Source organism: Neophocaena asiaeorientalis, unplaced genomic scaffold (genome assembly GCF_003031525.2).
Source record: "Neophocaena asiaeorientalis asiaeorientalis breed wild unplaced genomic scaffold, Neophocaena_asiaeorientalis_V1.1 scaffold110, whole genome shotgun sequence".
Classification (NCBI taxonomy): domain Eukaryota; kingdom Metazoa; phylum Chordata; class Mammalia; order Artiodactyla; family Phocoenidae; genus Neophocaena; species Neophocaena asiaeorientalis.
Genome location: NW_020175053.1, coordinates 7,459,690 through 7,484,956, shown reverse-complemented (window position 1 = coordinate 7,484,956; position 25,267 = coordinate 7,459,690). Strand labels below are relative to the sequence as shown.

General features: G+C 47.5%; 1 protein-coding gene across 3 annotated transcripts in view; it reads left to right on the top strand.

The window, feature by feature from the left end:
• Positions 1–25,267, top strand: part of MAPK1 (mitogen-activated protein kinase 1) — a 43,125-nt gene extending 17,858 nt beyond the window's left edge. Inside the window, exons 5-11 of one of the 3 annotated variants that reach the window (XR_003005761.1) lie at positions 364–480; positions 6,559–6,673; positions 6,941–7,072; positions 16,947–17,056; positions 19,159–19,284; positions 20,915–23,032; positions 23,746–25,267. Coding sequence is in view for 2 of the 3 variants with exons in the window: in XM_024763816.1 (XP_024619584.1) it covers positions 364–480; positions 6,559–6,673; positions 6,941–7,072; positions 16,947–17,056; positions 19,159–19,275 (591 nt within the window). In the remaining variant the exon portion in view is untranslated. Of the gene's footprint in view, positions 1–363; positions 481–6,558; positions 6,674–6,940; positions 7,073–16,946; positions 17,057–19,158; positions 19,285–20,914 lie in introns of all 3 variants that reach the window. The other 2 variants (XM_024763816.1, XM_024763815.1) reach the window with 2 other exon arrangements.

Here is a 25,267-nt window from a genome sequence, read left to right as displayed (position 1 = left end):
GTCTGGTCTCCTAGTCTCTAGTGGGTAGCCTTATTTTCTGAGCAGAACAGTTTTTGTCAAGTGGCCTAAGCAAGGTTGCTGTGGGATAAGCAGATAATGATAGGTGAGGATACTATCCTCTGAAGATGTGTTCTGTTCAAGGCTCCTCCAGCCTGTTCCTGTCTGATGTGCGGCAGCTGCCTTTCAGATTGTGGTGAGGATTAGGTAAGAGTGAGTGTGTAGAATTCCAAGAAGCATCTGCCACATAGGAATGGTAGCAGTTACTTGTCATCATTACTGCTGTTGTCTTTTTTGTGTTTATGATGTTTTGATGTTAAATTGGTTAGAATCTCTAAGAACGTGTCCTGTTATTTTCTTTCTTAGATCTGTGACTTTGGCTTGGCCCGTGTTGCAGATCCGGACCATGATCACACAGGGTTCCTGACGGAGTACGTTGCCACACGTTGGTACAGGGCTCCAGAAATTATGTTGAATTCCAAGGTAAGGACCAAGTTTGCATAAAAAGAAAACCAAGAGGCAAAAGAACTTTGGGCGTGAATTGCAGTAAGCCTCCCACTCAGTAAGTCTCTTTCAACCTGGGTTGAGGCCTAGCCTGTCTGGTCAGAACCAAGGTATGTCTTTGTCTCCCATTCAACACTGAACTTCTGGGCCCTCGGCTGGGGTAGTGCTGATGTGTTACAGAGTTGGAGGGCCCGCCTCCCTAGTCACTGGTACAATGAATGTTCTGTGTCCCACCCCCTGGTCAGCTCTCCTGCAGTCCTACCTGGGGCAGCTTTCACTCCTGTGGCTGCCACTGCCAGGGTCAGGCTGGCTCTATGTCAGAGAAGAGCTCTGTATACGGTGTGTGTTTCTGTGAATGCGGACCAGAGCTTTTCTGTAAAGGTCAGACATACCTGATAATGAAGAATGCCCCTTTAGCAAAATTATAGTATAATTGGAAGAAAACACTGGTGTGGAAAAAATTGGAGCTGCTATAATTCTTTCAAAATTATGTGATGGTCCTGCTTCCAAATGGTAGTCCCTGCATCTGGATCAAAAGCACACTTCTAACAAGGTCTTTGTCTGGGTCATAAGGAATGATTGAAAAACTTATAAAAGCAAGAGAAAGTGAAGTACAACATCCTTGTTAGGTGTATGAGCAACAGTGGCAAACAGTGAGGGCTGCTGTGGGGATTCAATTTTGTTTTTTATTTATCTTTTGGGCATGCCACACAGCATATGGAATGTTAGTTCCCTGACCAGGGGTCAAACCCGTGCCCCCTGCATTGACAGCACAGAGTCTTAACCACTGGACCACCAGGGAGGTCCTGGAGTTTCAGTATTTTTAATATATCATTTGAAAATAGTATTTGAATAAGGTGTCACATTTGAGAAGTTAAGTGCACCTGACATCTAATATCTAATCCTGTATCTCATATCTCAAGACAGATTCTTGATCTCAGTTCCATCTTCCATAATGTAACATTAATATACATGAAGAAAAGCTATAAAAATAGGGACTTCCCTGGTGGCTCAGTGGTTAAGACTCCACACTCTCAATGCAGTGGGCCTGGGTTTGATCCCTGGTCCAGGAACTAGATCCCTCATGCATGCTGCAACTCAGAGTTTGCATGCCACAACTAAGGAGCAGGCAAGCCACAACTAAGGAGCCCGCCTGCCTCAACTAAGACCCAGTGCAACCAAAAAAAAAGAAAGAAAGAAAAAAAGCTATAAAAACAAACTTTGGACCCCATGTTCAGGTGTAGGAACCAGAAATCATCCTGAGAGGCTTCTTGGGAATGAAAAGAACAGGTGTAATTAGCCCATAGGCTGCATTCTCTTTCTCCATCCTTTACGAGTCAAAGGGCTTGGGATGTAGGTTGCTTTTGTGAGGAAACAGAATTTGTTTAAAGCAGTTAGTTATTCTTGATATCATACCTGTGTTTAGTTTAGCTATGGAAATAAAATTTCATTAAAATAAATTGCATTGTAAAGAAGGATTTGGTGTAACAGATGTTTCAAAGGAGAAAATGTTGTGTTGCTTCTCTCATAATTCTGTACGACAATCCCACACAACGGGTTCTTGCTGTGGATAGATGGGCCACGTGACAGCCTATCCACGCCAGAGGCGCCCATGTGTGCAGCAGTGCCTGCCAGCTGGAAGGAAAGCTGTCCTTTGCGTCCTGGGGCCTTGTGGTCTTACAGCATCCGTCCCCATTTGAGCCGCTCCCCTGTCTTCACTTCTTGGCCACCGTCCAGGGGGAAGTAGCCAGGAGGGTGGCCTCTGTTTTTGCAGAGTTAACTGTAGTCAAAACTGAGTTTGAATCCTTTTTTTATTTATAGCATCTCTAGCCTGAGAATGTTACTTCTAGCAATGTATTCAGGATTTTCTTTTTTATTGATTTAGAACATTTTCACACCCACAGAAGAGAGTCCAGTGAACACCCATATTCCCCTTACAGCACCAGATGTTGACATCCTCTGCCTCCCTCTCTCTCCCGTCTCTTCTCTCTCTTTCCTTGTGTCAAACCCTCTGATACTTCACCAACATAAACCAGCACTGCACACCTCGACTGATGCTAGGAGTTCACTAATACTCCCGAAAAGGCGGTGTGCTTCCCCACAGCCGCGGTACCCTGCGAGCGCCTGTGACGGCTGGCGCTCATTCAGTGCCATCCCAGTTGTGTGTGCCCCCCCCATCTGGGACAGTCCTCCCGCCTTCCTGGCTTCTCCATGACACAGAATACTTGGCAGAGCACAGAGGTGGTGTTGTGCCCAGCGGGTCTCTTTCTGAATTCTTGGGACTGGCTCCTCCTGATTAGGTTTAGGTCACACTTTTCGGGCACAAACCCCACAGAGTCTTGGAAGCCATGTGTGTGGCTCCTCTGTTTCCTGGCAGCCTCTCCCCCAGGGGTGCGCCCTTGAGGACCATTGTCTCCATTGCAAAACGTGATTTTCTAAATTGATTGTTTCTTTTACATCGATGAGCTGGCATTCATCTGTGAAGAAGAGGTTTCCCCCTTTTCTCTTTCTCTTCCTCTGACCCCTGTCTTTGTTTTGAAAACATGATTGTGGACTCATGGTGGCTGTGGGGGTTTTTTGTTTGTTTGCTGTCCATTATCTTTTTTTTTTTAATATACTCATTTTCCCAGCTTTGGCCAGCTAGAGCGCTCTGTGTGTGTATATTTGTAACATTTCATTTTGATAGAATTTTCAATTCGCAGAAACATTGCAAGAAAAGAAAAGGCAGGGGTTCTCAAACATTCCGTTCTCAAGACTCCTTCAGTGTCTGAATGTCTAAAAATTTGTCCAAGACCCCAAGCAGGTTTTGTTTATGTGGGTTTTATTTATCAATATTTACTATATAGAAATTAAAACTGAAACTTTTCTTTTTTTTTGGCTGTGTTGGGTCTGTTGCAGGCTTTCTCTAGTGGCGATCAGGGGCTACTCTTCATTGTGGTGCATGGGATTCTCATTGCAGTGGCTTCTCTTGTGGAGAACAGGCTCTAGGGCACATGGGCTCAGTAGTTGCAGCTTCCCAGACCAGGGCTCGAACCCATATACCCTGCATTGGCAGGCGGATTCTTAACTGCTGAGCCACCAGTTTGGAGCCCCAAAACTGAAACTTTTTAAAGTATTTATTAATTTTTAAATTTATTTTAAAATAAATGTTAAAAAGTTAGATAGTTCTCATTTTAAAAATGTTTATTTTCCACAACAAAAACATTTTAGTGAGAAGAATGGTGTTCTCATCTTTGCAAATCTCTTCAGCGTCTGGCTTGATTTGAACACTGCTGGATTCTCACCTGGTTCTGCATTCAGTCTGTCAATATGTTGTTTTGGTGAAGTTAGTGAAGAGTTAGTGAAGAGTCTTCGCACGAAGCTCGGAAAGGGAGAGTTAGTAGTCTTTTCAGCTACTCTTGGCTCATCATTGATAACCACACCAAAACCCAGCAGAGGAAAGGCTAATTGCCACGTGAAATCTGAAACCATGGCATCCATTGCTCTTCCTAACACCAACACCCATGCGTAATTCTGTAACACTGAGCGTTAGGGAAGCACGGTTCACTGTTGTCACGTTTCACGTATAATATCCTGTAATGTCATGTAACCTCTAGAAAAATCTGTACACATGTGAGAGAATGAGTGAAGAGGAAAACAGAATCACAGTCGTATTAAAGCAGAGGGAAGCCGCCTCACAGAGCTGATGGCTGGAACTGTCCACCCTTCACCTCAGATGCACACTCACCAGCTCTTTGTTTTATCCCGTTTGCTTTTTCATTCTCTGTGTGCCTGTTTTTGTGAGTCGTTTGAGAATGGATTATAGATGTGCACCTTTAGCACTAAGCATTTCACCGTGTGTGTCCTTAGAACAGTAGTTCGAATGTTCCCTGAGGACATTTGGTTGTGTTTAGAGACATTTTTGGTTCTCACAACTAGTAGGGGAGGTGCTACCGGCATCGAGCAGTGAGAGGCCAGAGCAGTGGCGAGCACCCTGAGGTGCGCAAGCCAGCCCCCCGACAAAGACTTGTCCAGCCCAGGGCGGCAGCAGTGGAGGTGAGAAAGAAGGGTGTTCTCTCCCATGACCATAGTACAGTAATCAAAAGTGGGAAAATTAACACTGATCCAATAGTAATGCCCCGTTTATATTCAGATTTTGGATATTGTCCCAATAATAACCTTTATAGCTTTTCTCAATATGTGTGCAAGGCTCACACGTTGCATTGTTGCTTTAGTCGCCTTTAATCTGAAATAGTTCCTCAGCCTTTCTTGACCTTGATGTTTTTGAAGGGTGCAGGTCAGCTACTTGTAGCACGTGCCTCAGTTTTGTGTCATGCATTTGGGGCGTGAATAGCACAGAAAGAGTGTTTTCTTCTCAGCTCATCATCTGTCACATCAGGAGGCATACCTGGTTTGTGTCGGTATCGGTGAAGTTCATGTTGATCTTTTGGTTAAGATGGCGTCCTCCAGGTCTCCGCCATCATTATGGTTATAGTTACTGTTAATTATAGTAATAATAATTACCACGTTGGACTTCCCTGGTGGCGCAGTGGTTAAGAATCCGCCTGCCAATGCAGGGGATACAGCTTCGAGCCCTGGTCTGGGAAGATCCCACATGCCACGGAGCAACTAAGCCTGTGCGCCACAACCACTGAGCCTGTGCTCTAGAGTCCGTGTGCCTAGAGCCCGTGCTCCGCAACAAGAGAAACCATTGCAATGAGAAACCCACGCACGGCAACAAAGAGTAGCCCCCACTCGCTGCAACTAGAGAAAGCCTGCGTGCAGCAACAAACACCCAACGCAGCCATAAATGAATGAATGAATCAATCTACGAGGAAATTGTGGGAAGATACTTTAAATCTCTGTAATTTATTGACGAGAATTGTTTTGAAATTCAACCCATTTTATCAGAGCTGTAGATCTGATCATTAATTCTTTGATTTTCAAAAAATACTTTGCTATGTTTCCATAAACTTTAATATTTGGATAAATTTTTTTCCCTCTAGCTTTTCTCCACATTTCTTCTTCTATTTATCACTATGCCTAAGCATTCTCCATAAAACTCAACTTATATAGTAACATCTTTTTTTTTACTGTTGTATGATCATTCTTCCATGTCTTTTCACTGAATTCCTTTAAAAGAAAAAATACACCTGAAAAATCAATAGAGAAAGGAGATAAGCAATAGGGATCAGTGAGACATGAAGGAGCCAGCACGTGCTTCTTTTCGGCAGAGATCATGGGTAATTGTTGTGTTTTGTGTTTAATGATTTTCAAAATAGATAAAGATATTCTGGAAATGTAGCAATGCCCCCCCACCTTTTATAATTAATTTATTTGTTTTTTATTTTTATTTTTTGGCTGCTTTGAGCCTCGTGGCTGCACTCAGGCTTTCTTTAGTTGCAGCAAGTGAGGGCTACTCTTTGTTGCGGTGCACAGGCTTCTCATTGTGGTGGCTTCTCTTGTTGCAGAGCATGGGCTCTAGGCGCCCGGGCTTCAGTAGTTGTGGCTTGTGGGCTCTAGAGTGCAGGCTCAGTAGTTGTGGCACACGGGCTTAGTTGATCTGTGGCATGTGGGATCTTCCCGGACCAGGGCTCAAACCCGTGTCCCCTGCATTGGCAGGCAGATTCTTAACCACTGCACCACCAGGGAAGTCCAGGTTTCCAAAATGAGTAAGTGGGCCACAAATGTCCTAAAGCAATCAGTGGTTGTTTCTATTTTTTTCTTTTTCCAGCTTCAGCTTACAAGGATTCTGATTCTTTCTCTCAAATAATTTGAAAAAAGAAATGAATCCAAAAAAAAAAAAAAAAAAAAAAAAAATATGAAGTATACTGCAGAAATTCTAACTTAATAACAAGTTAATCAACTTTGAAGAGAGAAATAAAATCAAGCAATCTGGGTTGTTTAGTGTCTTATAAGAAAGTCAAATGATATTTGTCTCTCCATGGTCCCTTATTTCTGAATTATAGAGCCAGAGGAGAAGCTGATACTCCGGCAGCCCTGTGCCTGTCATGCAGAAAGGTCTCGTTGTGTCATGGAACAGCAGAGGTCATTCATCTTTTCTCCTTTCCACTGCAGGGCTACACCAAGTCCATTGATATTTGGTCTGTAGGCTGCATCCTGGCAGAGATGCTCTCCAACAGGCCCATCTTCCCGGGGAAGCATTACCTCGACCAGCTGAACCACATTCTGGGTAAGGTTCGTGAGCATTCTGGGGACCCACTGTGTACATCAGAGTACCCTCAGGAAATTAAGAAGAGTTCCAGCAACTCTTCAACCTGTGATGGACATGAGCTTTTTTAAAATCTTCCTTGATTTAAAACATTAAGGACTTTGTAAAAAGCATTGGGAGATAGTGAGAAGACATTGAATGTCAGTGCCCATTCTGCCCCACTGCTGATGGTATGCAGTTGGTTTACCTTGGTCTTGGTAATTAACAGCTGATTATTTTATCTGATAGGTATTCTTGGATCCCCATCCCAGGAAGACCTGAATTGTATAATAAATTTAAAAGCTAGGAACTATTTGCTTTCTCTTCCGCACAAAAATAAGGTGCCATGGAACAGGCTGTTCCCAAATGCTGACTCCAAAGGTAAATGTGATTTCATTGATTACTTTTCTTAGGCTTAGCTTTTATTTGTTTCTTTGTCTTATTCATTAAAGCAGTAGGTCACTAGTCTGTGGCTGTTGGATAATGCCTTATTTGGTGCTCACTCTTCATTGCTTTCTTCCCTCTTATTTAGGAGCAGGAGCCATAGGGTAAGGGAGTCTGGAGGTGACTGTTTAGTTTTCCACGTTTTAGTTTCTTTGCTGCTTTTTAACTTGGATTAAGTTCAGTTTTTTTAAGGTCATCTTGTCATTTGATCATTTTGAAAGGTTTATCACAGAATAATTCACATAGAGTAAAATTCACCCTTTTTAGTTGTGCAAGTCTTTGAATTTTAACAAATGTAATGCAGTCCTGTAACTTCACCACAGTCAAGTTTTGGAGCATTCTCATTGTCCTGAAAGGTTGCCTTGTGCCCCTTCGTAGTCAGTTCCCTCGCCTAGTCCCTGGCAATCAACATCTGATCTGGTTCCTGTCCCTATGGCTTTACCTTTTCCAGAATGTCATAGAATTGCAATTATGTAATATGTAGCCTTTTATGTCTGGATTTTTCCACTCAGCAGAATGCATTTCAGATTTAGATTTATCTGTACTGGTGCCTATGGCAGTCTCCTCAACAAATGATGCTGGAACGATTAGACATTTGTGTGCAAAAAATAAGTAACATGGACCTAAATAGAAGGAGTAAAGCTATTAAGCTTTGAGAAAAAACCAGGATAGAATCTTCATGGCCTTAGGTTGGGTGAAGATATCTTAGATATGTTCCAAGAGCATGTTCCATAACAGAGAAAGGTCATACATTGGATTTTAGTCTTTGATATCTTTTTTGTTTTGTTTTTTTTTTGTTTGTTTGTTTGTTTGTTTTGCGGTACGCGGGCCTCTCACTGCTGTGGCCTCTCCCGTTGGCGGAGCACAGGCTCCGGACGCGCAGGCCCAGTGGGCATGGCTCACGGGCCCAGCCGCTCTACGGCATGTGGGATCTTCCCGGACCGGGGCACGAACCCGTGTCCCCTGCATCGGCAGGCGGACTCTCAACCACTGTGCCACCAGGGAAGCCCCTTTTTTTTATTTTTATTTTTTTATTTTTTGCGGTATGCAGGCCTCTCACTGTTGTGGCCTCTCCCGTTGCGGAGCACAGGCCCAGTGGCCATGGCTCATGGGCCTAGCCGCTCTGCGGCATGTGGGATCTTCCCGGACCGGGGCACGAACCCGTGTCCCCTGCATCGGCAGGCGGACTCTCAACCACTGCGCCACCAGGGAAGCCCCAGTCTTTGATATCTTATAAGTTAATTTTGTTTAATGATTATATTATCCTTCATTCCTGCTTAACATGTACCTGTTAAATATATTAGGCAGCTATTTTTTTTAACTTTATGCTGTCATGAAAGTGTGGTAGGCAGAATAATGACCCCATGCCCAAAGATGTCCGTGTCCTAATTCCCGGAAACTGAATCCATGTTAGGTTACATGACAGAGAGGAGTAAGATTACTCATCAGCTAACTTTAAGGTGGGGAGATTAGCATGGGTTGTCCAGATGAGCCTGGTGTCATCACAGGAGTCCTTAGAGTGGAAGGAAGAGGTCAGAGGAGGGAACCCAAGAACAGCTTGCTGACACGTTGGTGCAGTGATATTACAATATTTACATCCAGTCTGCTGTTGACTGAATTTTACCTTTTTCTAATATGTGTGTATGCATATGTATGTGTGTGTGTGTACATATATGTGTATTTTTTAACGTTAACAACGATTTACTTAGATGTTAAATTTGTTTTATGTGTTGACCTGAGCCAAGTTTCAGAAACACTTGGTTTAAAATTGAATTTCTTTTGGATATAAGAGGAACTGTCTTTTAAACTCTCTGATATAAAGGTAGTGTATGATTATGGTAGACAGTTTGGACGTATAGAAAAAATAAGTCAGAGAATAAGAAATAGTCTTAATTATCAGAATCCCAAAATAACCTTTAATGTTTGCTCTACCAAAGTGTGCACAGCTTCTACCTATTTAGTTATAGTTATATAATGTATTCTAGTTGCAGAATTTTCAAAATTAGAACTTCGCATGCCTTGCACATGTTACTGATTAGATTGGCTTGTGTGCTGTATCGTCCATCCCAAGCATGTTACCTAGATCTGATTTCCTGAGTTGCCTTTTTTAAGAGGTGTGTACATAACAAAACTGTATAATTAAGACCTTACAAGAAACAGAACTCTTGGGCTTTTCTCCTGTTTGTTTCCTCATTCTTTTCTCTGGTTAGTCATAATTTGCATCAAATTATTTGAGGTTTTTTTTTAGCTTATTTTCCTTAGGTTAAGGTCATGAACTTTGAGATTGGTTCGTTCAGGTAATAATTAACCCCACTAAAATCCAGTTAAATTTGAATTGTAGGTATTGGGTGAATATAATGAAAAAGCGGGGAAGAACTATACATAGAATCAAGTGGAAAGATGGAGTTTAGTGCTGAAATGGGCATAAAACATCATGTGTCCAGAGCACAGGCTTTACAGCCAGACCTTCTCTGGTTCAGTCCACAGCCCAGCCACTTACCAGCTGAGCATCCTTTGGACAAACTACTTAACCTCTCTGGGCCTCTGTTTTCCCATTTATAAAAATATTAGTACCTGCATCACAGGGTTGTGTGAATGTCTATACTACTGGTTTTGGTAGGACTAGGTTCTGAGATCTCAAGACAGAGTTTTTCATTTATATATCTTGGGTCCTTTCTATGTCTCTGTAGTTATAAAGAATGGGTACATAACGTTCCCTTGTGGGTGGCCTGTAGTGTCTTTCACAGCCTCATGTTGGACATTGACATTCACATCAGTTATCTGTTGCTGTGCAACAAACCCCTCCACAACCCCGGGCCTTCAGATCACCCCATATGATGCTGCACACCTGAGACTTAGAAACAGTTAGTCAAACCAAACCAAACCAAAACTAGATTAATGTGGCACCTTGTGAAATAAGATATAGAAGAGGATCTTACTAAAATTGACCCGTATTACCAAAAATTTTAAAAACCCGACCAGCACATATTTGTTCCAAAGCCCATGGGGCTTGGTGGGGCTTGGTGCAGCTGGGCGGGTCTGCTCGGCTCGCCTCATGCTGCATGGCCTAAGGGTGCTTCAGAGCACCTAGCACCCCGTTGGCTCTCGTCCTGCAGTGGACCAGACTGGGTTTCTCATGCTGGCAACAGCATTCCAAAAGAACCAGAGCAGGAGATGCAAGGTCTCTCCTGGCCGGGTCTCAGAAATGGACATTTCTGCCACAGTCCGTTGGTCAGAGCACATCACAAGGTCAGGCCCGACTCAAGAGGGGGAGAAATGAATCCACCCCTTCATGGGAGGAGCTGCAAAGAAATGGGGGCCATATTTATATGCCACCAGGTTGCTTCTAGTTTCTTAGTACAGCATTGGTAAATGTATTCATTTAATAAATAGATGGGTGTCTTGTTCTAAGGCCCTGGACATAGAACAGCAATAAGACAGATTTAAGAACCTGCATGCAGGTAGCTAATAGTCTAGATTTGCATGAAGATAACAGGAAGAAATGAATGGAGGACCTCGGGGATCTCAAGAAATTAAAACTTTCAAGCTGAAACACTGGCGCTTTTAAGTCTGGTTAATAGTATTGGGTTGGCCAAAATGTTTGTTCACATTTTTCCATAAGATCTTATGGGAAAACCCAAGTGAACTCAAATAGTTCACAGAAAAAGAAATGGAAATGTCTCTTAAATATAGGAAAAGGGACTCATTGTTATTTATTATATGAGATATGAACATTGAAAGGTCAGTAATTCCATTTTTTTTCCCACTCATCACAGTAGTAAGAATCACAGAGTTTGATAACCCACTGTGTGGTCAAGGCAGGGGATCTTCTCAGAGGCAGCTGGTGGAGTGTGAATCCGTGGAGTCTCTCTGAAAGGCAGCTTGGCAATTCTGTCACATGTCTTTTGTTCCAGCAATTCTGGGTATTGCACTTTTGGGTTTGCCAACCAAATGGGGGGGAAGTGACATTTTAATTTGTTTTTCTTTAATTAAGAGTGAGGTTGAATATTTTTTCACATGTTTGTTGGAAATTCCTGACTGCTGAGTCCCTTGAACCAGTAGTATTGTAGATTTTTCTTCAAAGGAATCTAGCTTAGGATTCTCTCCAAAATTACTCCTGTGAGGGGGAAGAAATGATTATTCTTCAGCAGATGGTACTGGGCTAGTTGAATAGCTGTTTGGAAGAAAACCAATTTAAATCACTATTCACACATCAAAGTGAATTCCAAAACAATTGATGATCAAATACTTTTTAAAAAATCATACTATTAAAAACTAGCGGTATCTAGAGCATTCAGTATTTTTCTGATCTCTGCGTGGGGGAAGAATATCTTCCTAAGCTTTAAAAACAAACCAAGGTGGTGCAGTGGATAAGAATCTGCCTGCCAGGGCAGGGGACGCGGGTTCAATCCCTGGTCCGGGAAGATCCCACATGCCGCGGAACAATTAAGCCTGTGTGCTACAACTACTGAGGCTGCGCTCTAGAACCTGCATGCTGCAACTACTGAAGCCCACGCACCTAGAACCCGTGTTCCGCAACAAGAGAAGCCACCGCAAGGAGAAGCCTGCGCACCGCAATGAAGAGTAGCCCCACACTCGCCACAACTAGAGAAAGCCAGTGCACGGCAACAAAGACCCAATGCAGCCAAAAATAAATTAATTAAAAAAAAAAAAAGACAAACATAAATGAAAGGTAATAGATTTAAAAGTTTAAAATTTAAACTAGATTAGACTAGGTGTAGACAAATAGGTATAATTTGTTCTAGATTGAATAACATCTAAAGAATCCCTATCCTGTTTTGTTGATGGCCACACACAAGGTGGTTAGGTCCTGTGCTCTGCGATTGGCCTCCTGAGTGCAGACTTGTGACCTCACTTTTTCACATTTTCCTCATCTCAAAATTGGGGCAAGTTTTACCTACCTCATAGGATAATTGGGAAGGTTGAGAGCTAAGAATATTAGACAGGGTTAAGAGCAGTAGTTCTTAATGTTAGACTTCTCGTTAATGTTATTAGTGTTTAAAGAGCAGAGAGAACTCTAAGACATCAGTGGATAAATACATGAGTAAAGGACAAGAACACACAACTTCCACGAAGAGGTACTGAGCCGAGGGTCACTGTGGGAGGAGCCAGTCGTGAGTTAGCAGTTGTGAGTTTAGTCTGGGCCGTGTTAAATTGTTAGAAACGTCTTCCCTGGTGGCACAGTGGTTAAGAATCTGCCTGCCAATGCAGGAGACACGAGTTCGAGCCCTGCTTCAGGAAGATCCCACATGCCGCGGAGCAGCTAAGCCTGTGCGTCAAAACTACTGAGCCTATGCTCTAGAGCCTGCGAGCCACAACTACTGAAGCCCACAGGCCTAGAGCCTGTGCTCCGCAACAAGAGAAGCCACCACAGTGAGAAGCCCACACGGAACAATGAAGACCCAACGCAGCCAAGAATAAATAAATAAATTTTTTAAAAAATTGTTAGAAACAACCTCAGCGCTAACTGTTCATTGTTCATGGATCAGAGTCAACTGATACATCTACTCAAAGGAATATTATATCAAGTCCCTAAAAGTGATTTTTACAAAGTTTTTGTAGCATGGGAAAATACTAATGAGCAGTGTTGACTGAGGAAATAACACAGCCTTTGTTATGTATAATATGATCTCAACTGTGTGAAAGAAGATGCACAAGGAAATTCTACAAAACATGTCCAGAGATGAGCAGTGGTTCCCACTGAGCGATGGGGCTGTGGGCGTGGGGTGAGTCGTCACAGACTGGAGGGTCGGCTCTTTGAGGCCTTCTCCATCCACTTCATGAGAACCCACTGGGACTGGCCTTGGCCTGAAGAAGGACTTCACCGGCTCTCGGAACCGACAGGCCCAGCAGGGCTTTGATTCCAGGCGTAGCTTCTTTGACCACAATCTGGACTTCGTCGTTCAGCATTGCCTTCCTCTGTTCCATCTTTCTTGTTAACCAGCCTCTTTTCTCATGGTGACACGATGGCCACCAGCATCTCCAGGCTCACGCTGACCTGTTTCCTGATAGTTTTAGCCCAAGTGTAGGGTTGACACTCACTGCCTCTGTGTCCACACCCTTGACAGTCACTGTGGCCAAGAGAACCTGGTGAATGTGGCCGAGCTGGTGTCACCGCTCCCACGGGCAAGCCTGAGAGCTCCCCCATGGCAAGTGCAGCTCCGTGTGGTTAGAGGGCAGGTGCGCAAAGCCAGCAGACGGCTGTCAGCGCGTGAAGAAAGATGAGGAATTCTGTTCTCTCGGTCCCACTTTTGTTTTTCGTTTTTTGGTTTTGGGGGGGTTTTTTTGGCCATGCCATGCAGCATGCGGGATTTTAGTTCCCCGACCAGGGGTCAAACTGGTATCTCCTGCAGTGGAAGAGTGGAGTATTAACCACTGGACTGCCAGAGAATTCCCCTATTTTTTGAAATTTTAAAAAATGCCGTTCTTGTGAGAAGTCTGTGTCCATTTCTCAGATAACCTGGTATTTGAAAAGCCTCCAGACTTTATTACTGCTCCTGTAAATGCATATACATATATATGTTCTCAATGGGATAAGCTGTATTCTATTTCATTACCTACAGAGAGTCTCTGTATACAGAGAGTGAGAGTCCTGAGCTGACAATAGATTTAGGAGTTTTTTAACAGATGGCATTTGAAATCCTGGAAGAGGCTGAGGAGGTGAAGAGTGAGATGTGTAAGGAGCTGGACAAGAATCTTCCCTGGGCAGTGCGGGAGGGATGGGGATTCTCGCAACCTGTAGAGGAGATGGACACAGATAATGCCTTGTGAGAATGTGGCCGAGTTCCGCACCTCCACATGGCATAGAGGCCTCCAGTTCAGGTCATGGGTGACCACATAAGAGGAGTGGGAACATGGAGACAGAAAGGACTGGGCCAGGTGAGGGCAGCAGGGAGGATCGGCTTTGGGTGGGGAGAGGGTCTCCTCTTTGAACAGAAGGATGCATGTGGATCTGGTGGAGGAACGCCCAGGAAGGTCACCCCTGCGTGTGAGGTGCCTTTGGTGAAGCGGCACAGAGAAGTCGCTTTGTTGTGTCCTGTCCTTTGTGCCAGTCTTTTTAGTGCTCCACGTGACAGCGCGGGATAAGTGCACGCAGAACACATCTGCCACGTACTGAGTGCAGTGGTTTCCTCAAAGGATGGTGCTGTGTAGTTGTTTGAATTGTGAGTTGAATTCGCTGCTTTTTAATAATTGATCCTCAGTAGTTTTCAAGAGTAGGGCTCTGAGATCAGAAAGTTTGAGAAGCACTGTTGTGGTGGCACAGTCTGCACAGGTGGCCTTTTTCTCTGCCTCTGCTCAGAAATTCGAGCTGAGGATGGAAGTGACAGATGGCAACCTTAATCTGGGATCAGAGTGTTGCTGGGTAGGTGAGATGGCCCCAAAGCAGTGCTGCCAGCCGGGTGACCCGCCCCAGGACCTGGAAGGAGAAGTGACTGATGAGCCGGAAGGGTGGGGTCATGTTGCTGCACACACCCCGGAGTTAGAGGGGAGGTGTGGGCTCATGGCCGCCACCAGGGAGAGTCAGGATTGTGGTCAGATGTCATCCTGGCCTTGAAGGGGCTTCAGTCTTTTAGGGTAAATAAAATCTGCATCCTATGCACAGCCAGCGTGATTCATACGTCGGAGTGGTGCCAGCGGGATGCTGAGCATGTGGGAGGAGGGAGGCCAGGCTCTCTGACTGTGGGAGCAGCACCTGCCAGCTGCTTCCCATCTCCCCCTCCTCCCCTCCTGTAGCTGCAAGCAGTGCAGAAATAGCGCTGCAGTCAAAAGAGGCTGGAGAGCCAGTCAGTTTTCAAGTAGCAAAAAAAAAATTTTAAAAGCTCTTTTCTTTTGAAGTTGTTGCCTAGGATTGAACTTGAAGGAACTGAAAGGTCTGTTTTAGGAGTGTGTCAGCTGCAGAGCATCCAGTTGCCTTGGAATGCATCCCTCCTTAATATCAACAAGACTTGGAATTTAAAAATAATGCTGTTAGACTCTTGACTGTGGCTGGGCCCTTGACTTCTTCTGACATGGATGGAGGTTATCTGGTCTCAAGGCAGTCCTTGGGGAAATGTCTGTGAGCTCTAGGGGAGGGGAGGGGGGTGGGAGCGGGAAATGAGGTCGGTTTTAGTACCTGTGTTAGGTATGGTAGGGCTCTGAGGCCCAGCAGGTGTGTTCGCCCATCTACCAGTTTGAAAATGTACTATTTGTAGAAATTCATTATGTGGGCTTTAAAAAAAACGTACTGTTTTTCACACTTCACTTTATGGACATGAAAAAAGTCCTTTGTTGTGTGCAATTTCTTACCATGTCCATCACACAGTGTACCACATCGATGATCTCCTGATTGAAGGTGAGTAGGGGTGGTGTGCAGGGATGTGCACATGGGGGCCCCAACCTTGGGCAGTGGGGCACCCCACCCACCCGCTCTCTCCCGGCGACTTCCTGGCCAGCCGCCAGCTGCTCTCCATCGGGGAGCACATTTCCTAGTGACTACAGTGATTTTCCATCACCGTTCTTTATCCTAGAGCTTAGAGTCGGGTGCTCATTTGCAGATGGATGAGGTTGATAACCTAATAAGAAGCTATCACCGTGAGTAACAAGGCTTCATTAAGTAGATGCCAGTGCTTTTGTTTTTGTTAGTGTCAATACATTTTCTAAAAATGTGTGTTCTTAATAATTACCTGGTAGTTTTTTTTTGCGGTACGCGGGCCTCTCACTGTTGCGGCTTCTCCCGTTGTGGAGCACAGGCTCTGGACGCGCAGGTTCAGCGGCCATGGCTCACGGGCCCAGCCGCTCCGCGGCATGTGGGATCTTCCCGGAGCAGGGCACGAACCCGTGTCCCCTGCATCGGCAGGCGGACTCTCAACCACTGCGCCACCACGGAAGCCCTACCTAGTAGTTTTTAGATTTATTTCTTGGAGCCCTTGGATTTCTCAGGGGTGTCTCAGGGCCGTGAGCACCACTGGTCTGAGCATTGTTAAATAAAAGGAGATAGTTTTAAAAGAAGCCCTCTTTGTTACCTCTTTACCAGAACAGTGATGTCTTTTCTAGCATGTATTCTCCCTCATTGAAACCTACTTCTGACACTAAATACAGGAAGTATTTTGTCACATGACCCTTAACCCTGGTCCCAGCCACTGTCAGCCGTGCCCCTTGGCTGTCCTCGCGGCCTGAGGTGGTGCCTAGATACTCTGCAGAGGCCCCAGGGCAGGCTGCTCATTGGCCACCGCCTCCGGCTTGTTTCTGTTGGCCCTGCACTTGCTGCCTTGCTGCATTGTCGACATGAAAGAGGTGGTCAGGGCTGAACTGCCGGCCAGGTCGAGAGAATACTTGTAGTTTGGGGCCTTGGAGAAAGACGCCAGGCTGCAGAGCAGGCCAGGGGGCCTGTGCTTTACACACGCCTCTCAGCCAGTACCTGGAAGGAGGAGGCTGAAACCACATGGGAGGCAGTGACCATTGCAGAAGTGACTTTGGAGTTGACTTAAGAGCAGTACATACATAAAACCTCTGCTTTTGACCCTGTGAGCAGAGCCGTGATTTAGGACAAGGCCAGGTTTTGGGGGCAGACTTGGGCTTGAATCCTGGCCACTATGTGGAGCCTTTGCTGAGCATATCACCTTCCTGAGTCTGGGTCTCTACTAACAGGTGCTCAGACTCAAGCTCAGAGATGGAACAGGCACCCCTGGGTGGTGGGGGCTCCTTTAGCTCGGTTGTCTTGTGGGTCAGTGGACTTAAACAGGAAGACGAGAGAGTATTTCATTGACTGTTTCTTTGGCTTCTCACCTCTTCAAAACCTTTCTCTTTGTAGCTCTGGATTTACTGGACAAGATGTTGACGTTCAACCCTCATAAGAGGATTGAGGTGGAACAGGCTCTGGCCCACCCGTACCTGGAGCAGTACTACGACCCAAGTGACGAGGTGAGAGCCTGCACCCGCCCGCCTGAGTGGCCCTGCCATCATGTGCCTGAGACTAGTGCTGTCCCCACAGCCTGAAACCCCTTCCTCTAGGTCCCCTGCAATGGGTGGGGCCGGGGAAATGGAAGGGGAGGGGAGCACAGGCAGGGAAGGGATCCCAGGACTGGTCATGGCCTGTGGCAGGAAGAGACATGGAACTGCAGGGCCCACCCTGAGGGTGGAGGGGAGGAGGGGACAGGTCAGCCAAGACAGTCCCACCAGAGCTTGGTGGCTTCGTCTGTACCTCCCTAGAGACACGAGAGCCTGTCGTGATGAGGAATGCTGGTCGCAGAGGTGCGTGTGCGAGTCTCCAGTGCACACTGGGCATCCAGGTGAAGGTGCTGCACGTCGGGCATCTTCTGTCCAAAAGTCCCCGTTCCTTGGCTCTTTGGTTCCTCTGGGGACTCACTTTTAACTTTGTTCTCTGGAGGATAATGAAGGAAAGTGCAGTAGGAACCAGAAATGTGGATCTTTCTAGTTGAGGTTCAAATGCATAGACAGTAAGCCTTCACACTCCTGTTTTTTTGTTTAATTAATTAATTTATTTATTTATAGCTGTGTTGGGTCTTCGTTTCTGTGTGAGGGCTTTCTCTAGTTGTGGCAAGCGGGGGCCACTCTTCATCGCGGTGTGCGGGCCTCTCACTGTTGCGGCCTCTCTTGTTGCAGAGCACAGGCTCCAGACGCGCAGGCTCAGTAATTGTGGCTCACGGGCCCAGTTGCTCCGCGGCATGTGGGATCTTCCCAGACCAGGGCTCGAACCCGTGTCCCCTGCATTGGCAGGCAGATTCTCAGCCACTGCGCCACCAGGGAAGCCCTACACTCCTGTTTTTTAAGAAGGGAGAACCAAGAGGAATGTGTTAAAGGGGAAATGGAAGAGGAAAGGAAGAACTAACTACAAAAGTGAAAAGCAGTTACATGAAAAAGAGAAAGAGGAAATCAAACATATATCAGTCAGCTTCCCCTTCCACAGCCTTTCCCAGAAACAGTTGACGCAACCTCCGTGGTACATAACAGAGGAGCAGCTGAAAACATGGGACCTGGGGCTCTTACTGCCCTGTGAGCTGGTGGTTTCCTAAGCCCCACGTCCTACTTTCAGGCTGGGGTGGTACCCCACACCCAAAGGGGGCCAGGCGGATTAGAAGGGTGGCATGTGTAGGGTCCCGTACGTCGAGCCCTCCTTCAGGGAGGGGAGCTGCTTGTTTTTCTCTTTTCCCCCTTTCAAGAAGCCAGGGCCTAGCGCAGAGTTCGGGGTGCACGTTTCCTCCCCCTTAATACATGGTGTGAGGGTGACATGGATAAGGTCTGGGGTGCCTGGTAACAGCTGTATCGTCATCAGGTTCTGTAACATTGCATTCTTTTGGAGGGGGGTGCTTACAAATCAAAACATTAACTGACTAGTTACATCTTTTGTCATTGAGTATGCATGGAGGTTTTTTGATATGAATAGACAGTATTAGATTTCTGGTTATTTATAGAGAAAGTATACTAAAGAAAAGCAAAAACTTGCAGAAAAATACAAGAAAGATCACTTTGTAGTCTTGTTATGCGGTTATCATTATTAAAATTTTGGAGTGTTTCCTTCTCAGTCTTATATTTCTATATCTAAATTTTAAAAATAGAGTTCATTCTGTTTAACACAAATATGGGCATTTGCCATGATTTTCACCTTCCTTGCGGCTTCACTCTTTAATGGCTCCATATTACTTCTTCATATAACGATACCGTAATGTATGTAATCAAATGCATCTGTTCAAGTATTGAGGGTCTTGATTGTGTACACATACTACCACCAGCAGCAGCCCTCCCATCACAGCAGATTCCTGTGGCTGCCATGTGCATGCAGTGCCTGAAGACATTGGAGAATCATGTGGGGACGCTCCCTCTCACTGGTTCAGGGCTCTCGGGAGGTGCACTTCCGTGACTGGGGTGCAGCACAGGGCTGCTCATCCCAGGTGCCAGTCCTGCCATCTCAGTTCCAAAGCCTGAGCTATGGTCTTTCTGTGGAGCAGTGAATGACTGCCTCAGCCACAACCACTTTTGTCTAAACGTTCTGTTTTCTTTTCAAGCCCATCGCCGAAGCACCATTCAAGTTTGACATGGAATTGGATGACTTGCCCAAGGAAAAGCTCAAAGAACTCATTTTTGAAGAGACCGCTAGATTCCAGCCAGGATACAGATCTTAAATTTCTCAGGTACCTGGAGCTTTAACCATATAGTAAATCCTAGCAGAGGAGACAGGTAAAAAGTGTTCAAAAAGAGGAAACACAGATCTCAATTTTCGAGAATATACGGAACAGGAGAGAGAGTGGGGCTTGTTGTGTTAGAACTCTTGTAGAAATGAGCAGTGAGATAAAGAATTATGACCAAGGATTGAGGCATCTGCTGGGGAAATGCTTTGGACAGACCAGCCCGGGACAGCTGGATGGCCTGGCAGTGGGGTCTGCAGACAGGTGACCGAGGGGGCTCCAGGCAGCGTTACGAAGTGGGGGATTCTGCAGCGGTGGGCATTGGGGATTCTCAGCTGGATCTTAAGTCCATTCTCTCCTGCCTGGGCCTTTTTATTTATTTTCACATACTGGGGTCAGGCTGAGGGTTGGTCTGAGGTTGCCTGTGTTGGGCAGCATCCAGGCTTGAGATCAGAAGCTGCTTGAGGTATTTCACACAGAGGGTGTGTGATCACTCAGGAGGCTGTGGAAGGGCTGGAGAACAAGAGCAGGGCGGTGGGGCTTCCTGCAGACGGGGGTCTGCAGGGGCTGAGGGGAAGCGATGTGAGCCAGAATCTGTCTGGTCAGCAGGCCCGGAGGGTGCCGGGCCCCTGCCAGAACTGCAGCTGTTAGAGCATCACCATTGCTGAGGAGCGTCAGGAGCCCGACTGCCACTCACCCAGGGACCTCAGGGGCCTGAGTCACCACCACCCTCCAGTACCTCTGAAACCCAGGACCACCCCTCCCGAAGAGCCATGTGTCACTAGGCAGAAGAAGGAAGGCTTTTCCTCTCAGTGCCTGCCACTGGCAGTCCCACCAGAAGCAGCTGCCAAGGACAGGCAGCGGTGCTAAGGCAGGGTCCCAGCCCCAGAGCTCAGATCAGGGGATAGGGAAGGGCAGAAGGGGGGCTACAAGCAGATGCGATCAGCTCACCTACTCACAGAGCCACCAGGGCTGGACCAGGGCAGAGGAGAGGGTGGGAGAGGAGCTTCCAGACCTGGGGCTCAGACTGGGGTGTGGTCAGGAGAAGCAGTGACTGCAGGGGAGTGAGGGGAGCAGAGCCTGAAAGACCCCGATTCCCTAACCAAGCAAGGGAGGGGGACTGGCAGGCCCTTGCTGGGACACACTGGAGGCCAGACCCCAAGCCCGAGCACATGTGCCCCCAGCAGCCAACCTTCAGGAAGTGTCTGAGCAGGAAGGGGAGATGCCGCAGGGGACAGGGAGGCCAGTCCAGTGGGGTTGGAAGCGTTCATCCGTCCACACCTCACATCGGGACAATCTCTTGAAGAATTTGTTGCACACAAGGCACTGTGCGGTCATTCACCAGCAGAAGGAAAGCGGCCCCTGGGACCCAGCCGTTTTCACCCCTTCCTGGCCTCTCTGCCTGCATTCACGGTGGGGGGATTGTCTCTGCCAGGGGCCTGCCCTTCCGTCCCCGTGTCCGTGCCAGGTCAGCCTTGGCTGCCTTGGGTGAATAAGCTTTTGGCTGGCTCTTTACAAATTAGGCCACTGACCCCTGGCCTGGAAGGTTGAGCTGAGCAACTTTCTGCACAGTCCCTTCCATGGGTTGCTTTCCTGTGTGTTCATGGCCCCTGATTTCCCTGCCTTCTGGTTTCAGGGCATACATGCTGTGTGCTCACCCCAGTGAGCAGAACAGACAGGACTGAACGTGGCCCCCGAGGAGCACGTGGCCTGAGAGGGGAGAAAGACACAGACCGTCATGCACATCTTTGGTGTAGAACATCTGGGGGTGATGGAGCTATCAGTTTGTCATTGTTCATTTAATCCCTGTCACGTACTTCTTAGTGCTGGGTAGGAGGGAATGGATGGGTAAGACCCAGGCTTTGCTTTCTAGCAGCCTCATGGCAGGACCCGGGGAGTCAGGCCCAGCATTGTGGTGCTGCACCAGGGGAGGGTTCGGCCCCAAAGATGCAGAGCGCCGGGAGGGGGCGCCCTGCTGGTGGGGAGGGGCCCGCCTCTCCTCACAGGTGGTCTTAGATCCTGAAGTGTCAGGGCATCTGACACTGGGCAGTCTGGGTGGTGGGACCTCAGCAGGGACTTGTGGGGTGGCTGGTCAGGCAGCAGGCAGGGGAGCGTGACAGTGACCAGGGTCCTGGGCCGCAGGACAAGGCTGCTGACTGGATGCCTACTGGAGGCCATTAGCACACGGGGACCCGGCCCACCCGGGGCCCACCCCAGCTCTGAGTATCCAGGGTTGGGGCCTGTCACCAGTGGAGGCAGTGGCAGGGGGGTTGCTCTGTGTTTAGTTCACTTCCTCCAGGCACACAGAAGGCACAGAATGTGCTTGTAGCCTGATTTTTTTCCCAAACGTTTTTTAAATGACAATTTTTACCTATTGTGAGAAGTTGCGGGTTTTACAGTAGACACCCATATTCCCACCACCCCGATCCTATGATTAACATTTTATTATACTTTCTTTGCCTTCTCACGTATCTGTCCATGCATTCCTCCATCTGCCCATCATTCCATCTTGTTTTTTTCTGTGCATTTCAAAGGAAATTTCCAACATCTAGACTGACTTATAATTTAGTCATCTAGGATAGAAGAGTGAGTGCAGAGGAGGGTGGGTTGGGGGCGTTGTTAAGCTCTGGGCCAGGTTCTTTCACAGACATTGCCTTTTGATGATCACAGCAGCGTTTTCTGAAGTCAGCACACAGCCCAGGTCTACGATTGACGAAACTGAAGGAGTGTGTTTAAGCATTTTGCTCAAGATTATACATCGGTGGCAAAAGTAGGCAGAGAGTCCAGGTCCTTTAGACTCAGAAATCTTTTTTCACCTAGATTTGCTCCCCAGGGAGGTGGAGGGACCGTGGGTGTGAGTTCCCAGTCTGCAGCGAGGGCAGAACTGCACAGAGAAGAGCCTGGAGGTGTTGGTGCTGTGACACACGGGGCCGCCGGGGAAACGTGCTCATACAGCTGTGGGGGCTTTGCTGGAGGGGACAGCAGGGACCGCTCCAGAGGAGACCCTAGGTGTCCCCTGCTCGCTGATGTTCTTAGTGGCGGCTCTGAGTGATTGTAAAGGGTCAAAGTATGTTCATTATATTTTGTTTAAGGGGCTCTATTTTAGAAATGTTTTCACTGGAAAGGTAAAAAGGTATAAGTGGTTAATACATTGTTACAAGTCTCCGATTCCTCCCGCCTTGGGTCTCAGCCTCATCCTTACAGACCATCTCCTTACCTGCTTCCCTGAGAAGCTGGGGAAGAGGAGGTGGTGCCTGCCTTTCTTCCTCCTTCTCCAGCCTGTCGCTGGACCTTCTCGGGGGGTGGTGGGGACTGATTACTAGGGCCATTAATCTTGTTTCCCTTTGGTTCCATTAAAGATAAAAGCATTTAGGGCAGTTTTAGTTTTCTGCCAGCTTCTAGGTGTGGCTGCAGTTCATGGTGGCACGCCTCTAGGAGGAGGTCACGTCTTGTCCCCGAGCTCGTCCCGAGCAGCAGACAAGGACTATCCACCTGGCAGTGCCTGTGAGCCAGGTGACACCTGCTGGTGGGCGTTTAACAGGCCACGTCTCCAGGGGAAGGAAGGTCTGCTTTGCTCGCATCCTGACACACTCGATTACCCTCACGCTGTCTCCACGCGGCTTCGTCGTGAGACAGAGAACGTGCGCTTCTCCTCCCCAGGATGGTCCTCGGGGTGGAGGGAATTCCCACGTCCACCCACGCCCCACCCCCAGCCGTCTGTGCTCACAGCCGAGAACTGCTAGTCTGGAAACAGGTGGAGTAGATTTAACCCAGAATATAATTTCCTCAAGTAAAATAGAGATGTTAGGGGAGTGATGGGGGACCTCAGGGGCCTCCTGAGGGATTCTCGGACATCTGCAGGGCCAGGGGGGCCTGGCAGGACAGCAGCCATTGGGTCCCCTCCTGCATTTCCAGGGTCCAGGTCCACCAGCTTCACGCTTCCTACCAGCACTTGGTTGTGCTTGTTGTGCTTAGTCACAGAAAACTTGAGCATTAAAAAAAAACACTTTCTGCCTCCTGTGTGGTTGATTCTGACCTACCTGCTCATCCAGAGAGAGAGAGATGTGCTGAGAATAGGAGGCAGAAGCGTTTTCCACTTCACACATGTGTTTACAAAGATTCTCAGACTCTGGTTTGGACCGTTGGTTAATAAATGGCATCTAAACGGGGAATACTGACGCTGGCCTGCCTGTGAGCAAGCGTGCGTGTCTCCCCCTGAGTATTCTGGAAACATCCTCTGTGAAACATCTGAGAGAAAAGGTGCCCGGGGATGGGGGTGTGGAGGCAATCCCACCCTTGAGGAGCCTCGGGTGTGACTCGTGCCACGTGGTTCTGAGGGAGATGACCTTTTCCGCAGGAGTGTTTTTCCTTTGCTTTTTCACTCTTCCGTTTTCCTAGCACTGCTGCTGCTGCTTTTCCCACGTGGTTCACCCTTAGCTCACAGTCGGTCTGTCTGTTTCCCAACAGGACACGGGCTCCGAGGACGGGCCACGCGCAGGCATCGCTGTTCTTCCTCCCAGCTCCTGACCCCGGGCCCGTCTCCAGCCTGTCTCGGCGTGTCCACCTGACTCCTTTGAGCCATTCGGAGGGGCAGTTTCTGGTAGTTGTGGCTTTTATGCTTTCAAAGAATTCCTTCAGTCCAGAGAACTGTTCCTGGCACCCCTGTGTGTGTCGCCCTCCGGTGACCTGTGGCAGTATGTACTTCAGGGCACCTACTGCTCACCTTGCTTTAGTCACTAATCGCTTTCTGGTTTGAAAGATGCAGTGGTTCCACCCTCCCTAGTCCTCCCTCCTGATGCCCTGCTGACCCCGCCCTCACCGTCGGTCACTGCGTCTCACCTTCCGGGAGGGCGGCCGCTCCTCGGGCACTTTAAGGCAGTGACGGTCCCTCTTTGCACTCCTCTCCCACCCTGCCGGGGCCCCTGCAGCTCGTGCTCCCGCCCCTGGACCCTGTGCGTGCTGTCAGCACCTCTCCTTGTGTCATGTTAATCTCTAGCAGATGTAAGGTATATGTACTGCTTGCCCAACTTCTAGAAAATTCAGTCCTTTTTCTAAAAAAAAGGAAGAAATCCTGCATCGGGCAGTTCCACTTGTACCACTTACAGGGGCACAACACTTGCCAAAATGTGTTATATACAGTTCTGGGTGTTTGCAAGACTTATGCAAAAAGACGTAAAGTGGCGGCTTCTCTCGGGATTTGGTGAGAGGTGCGCGAGGTCATGCAGGCTGCCCAGGTGGTGTGGGGCTGAGCTCCACGCCCAGTGGGCACAGGTGCCACGGGCACTGTAGCCACGCTCGATGCCTGAGGGTCTAGCGGAGAGGAACACTGCGTCTTTCAATGAGAAAGTGTACACTTCCTTTTCCTCCTACAGCATGTCAGCATCTCAAGTTCATTTTCAACCTACAATATAACAGTTTGTAATAAAGCCTCCGTGAGCTCACGACTGGAGCACTGTTCTTTCGTCAAGTGCTCGCTCACGTCTCTGATGTCACCGAGCTCAGGCCGTCAGGAGCAGCTAGAACTAGGTCCTGCGTGCGAGGAGCCTTAGCCCCTGCCCTCCTGAGCCCTCTAGTGTTTGTTCCCGCCGCCGCACCCTGTGGTGTGGACTCGGTGTTCTGTCCCCGTGCGGTGCCTCCTCTTGACTCCCCCACTGCTCTCTGTGGTGAGAAATCTGCCTTGTTCAGTAATTACTGTACCCTCGCATGACTGTTAGAGCTTTCTGTGCGGAGATGACTGTCCAAGTGCCACATGCCTATGATTGAAACAAAAAATCTATTGTTACCTCTGAGTTGTGTTCCACGGAAAATGCTATCCAGCAGATCACTTAGGAAAAATAATTCTATTTTTAGCTTTTCATTTCTCAGCTGTCCTTTTTTTCTTGTTTGATTTTTGACAGCAATGGAGAATGGGTTATATAAAGACTGCCTGCTAATATGAACAGCAATGCACTTGTAATTCATGGAAATAAATGTACATCTTCTATCTTCA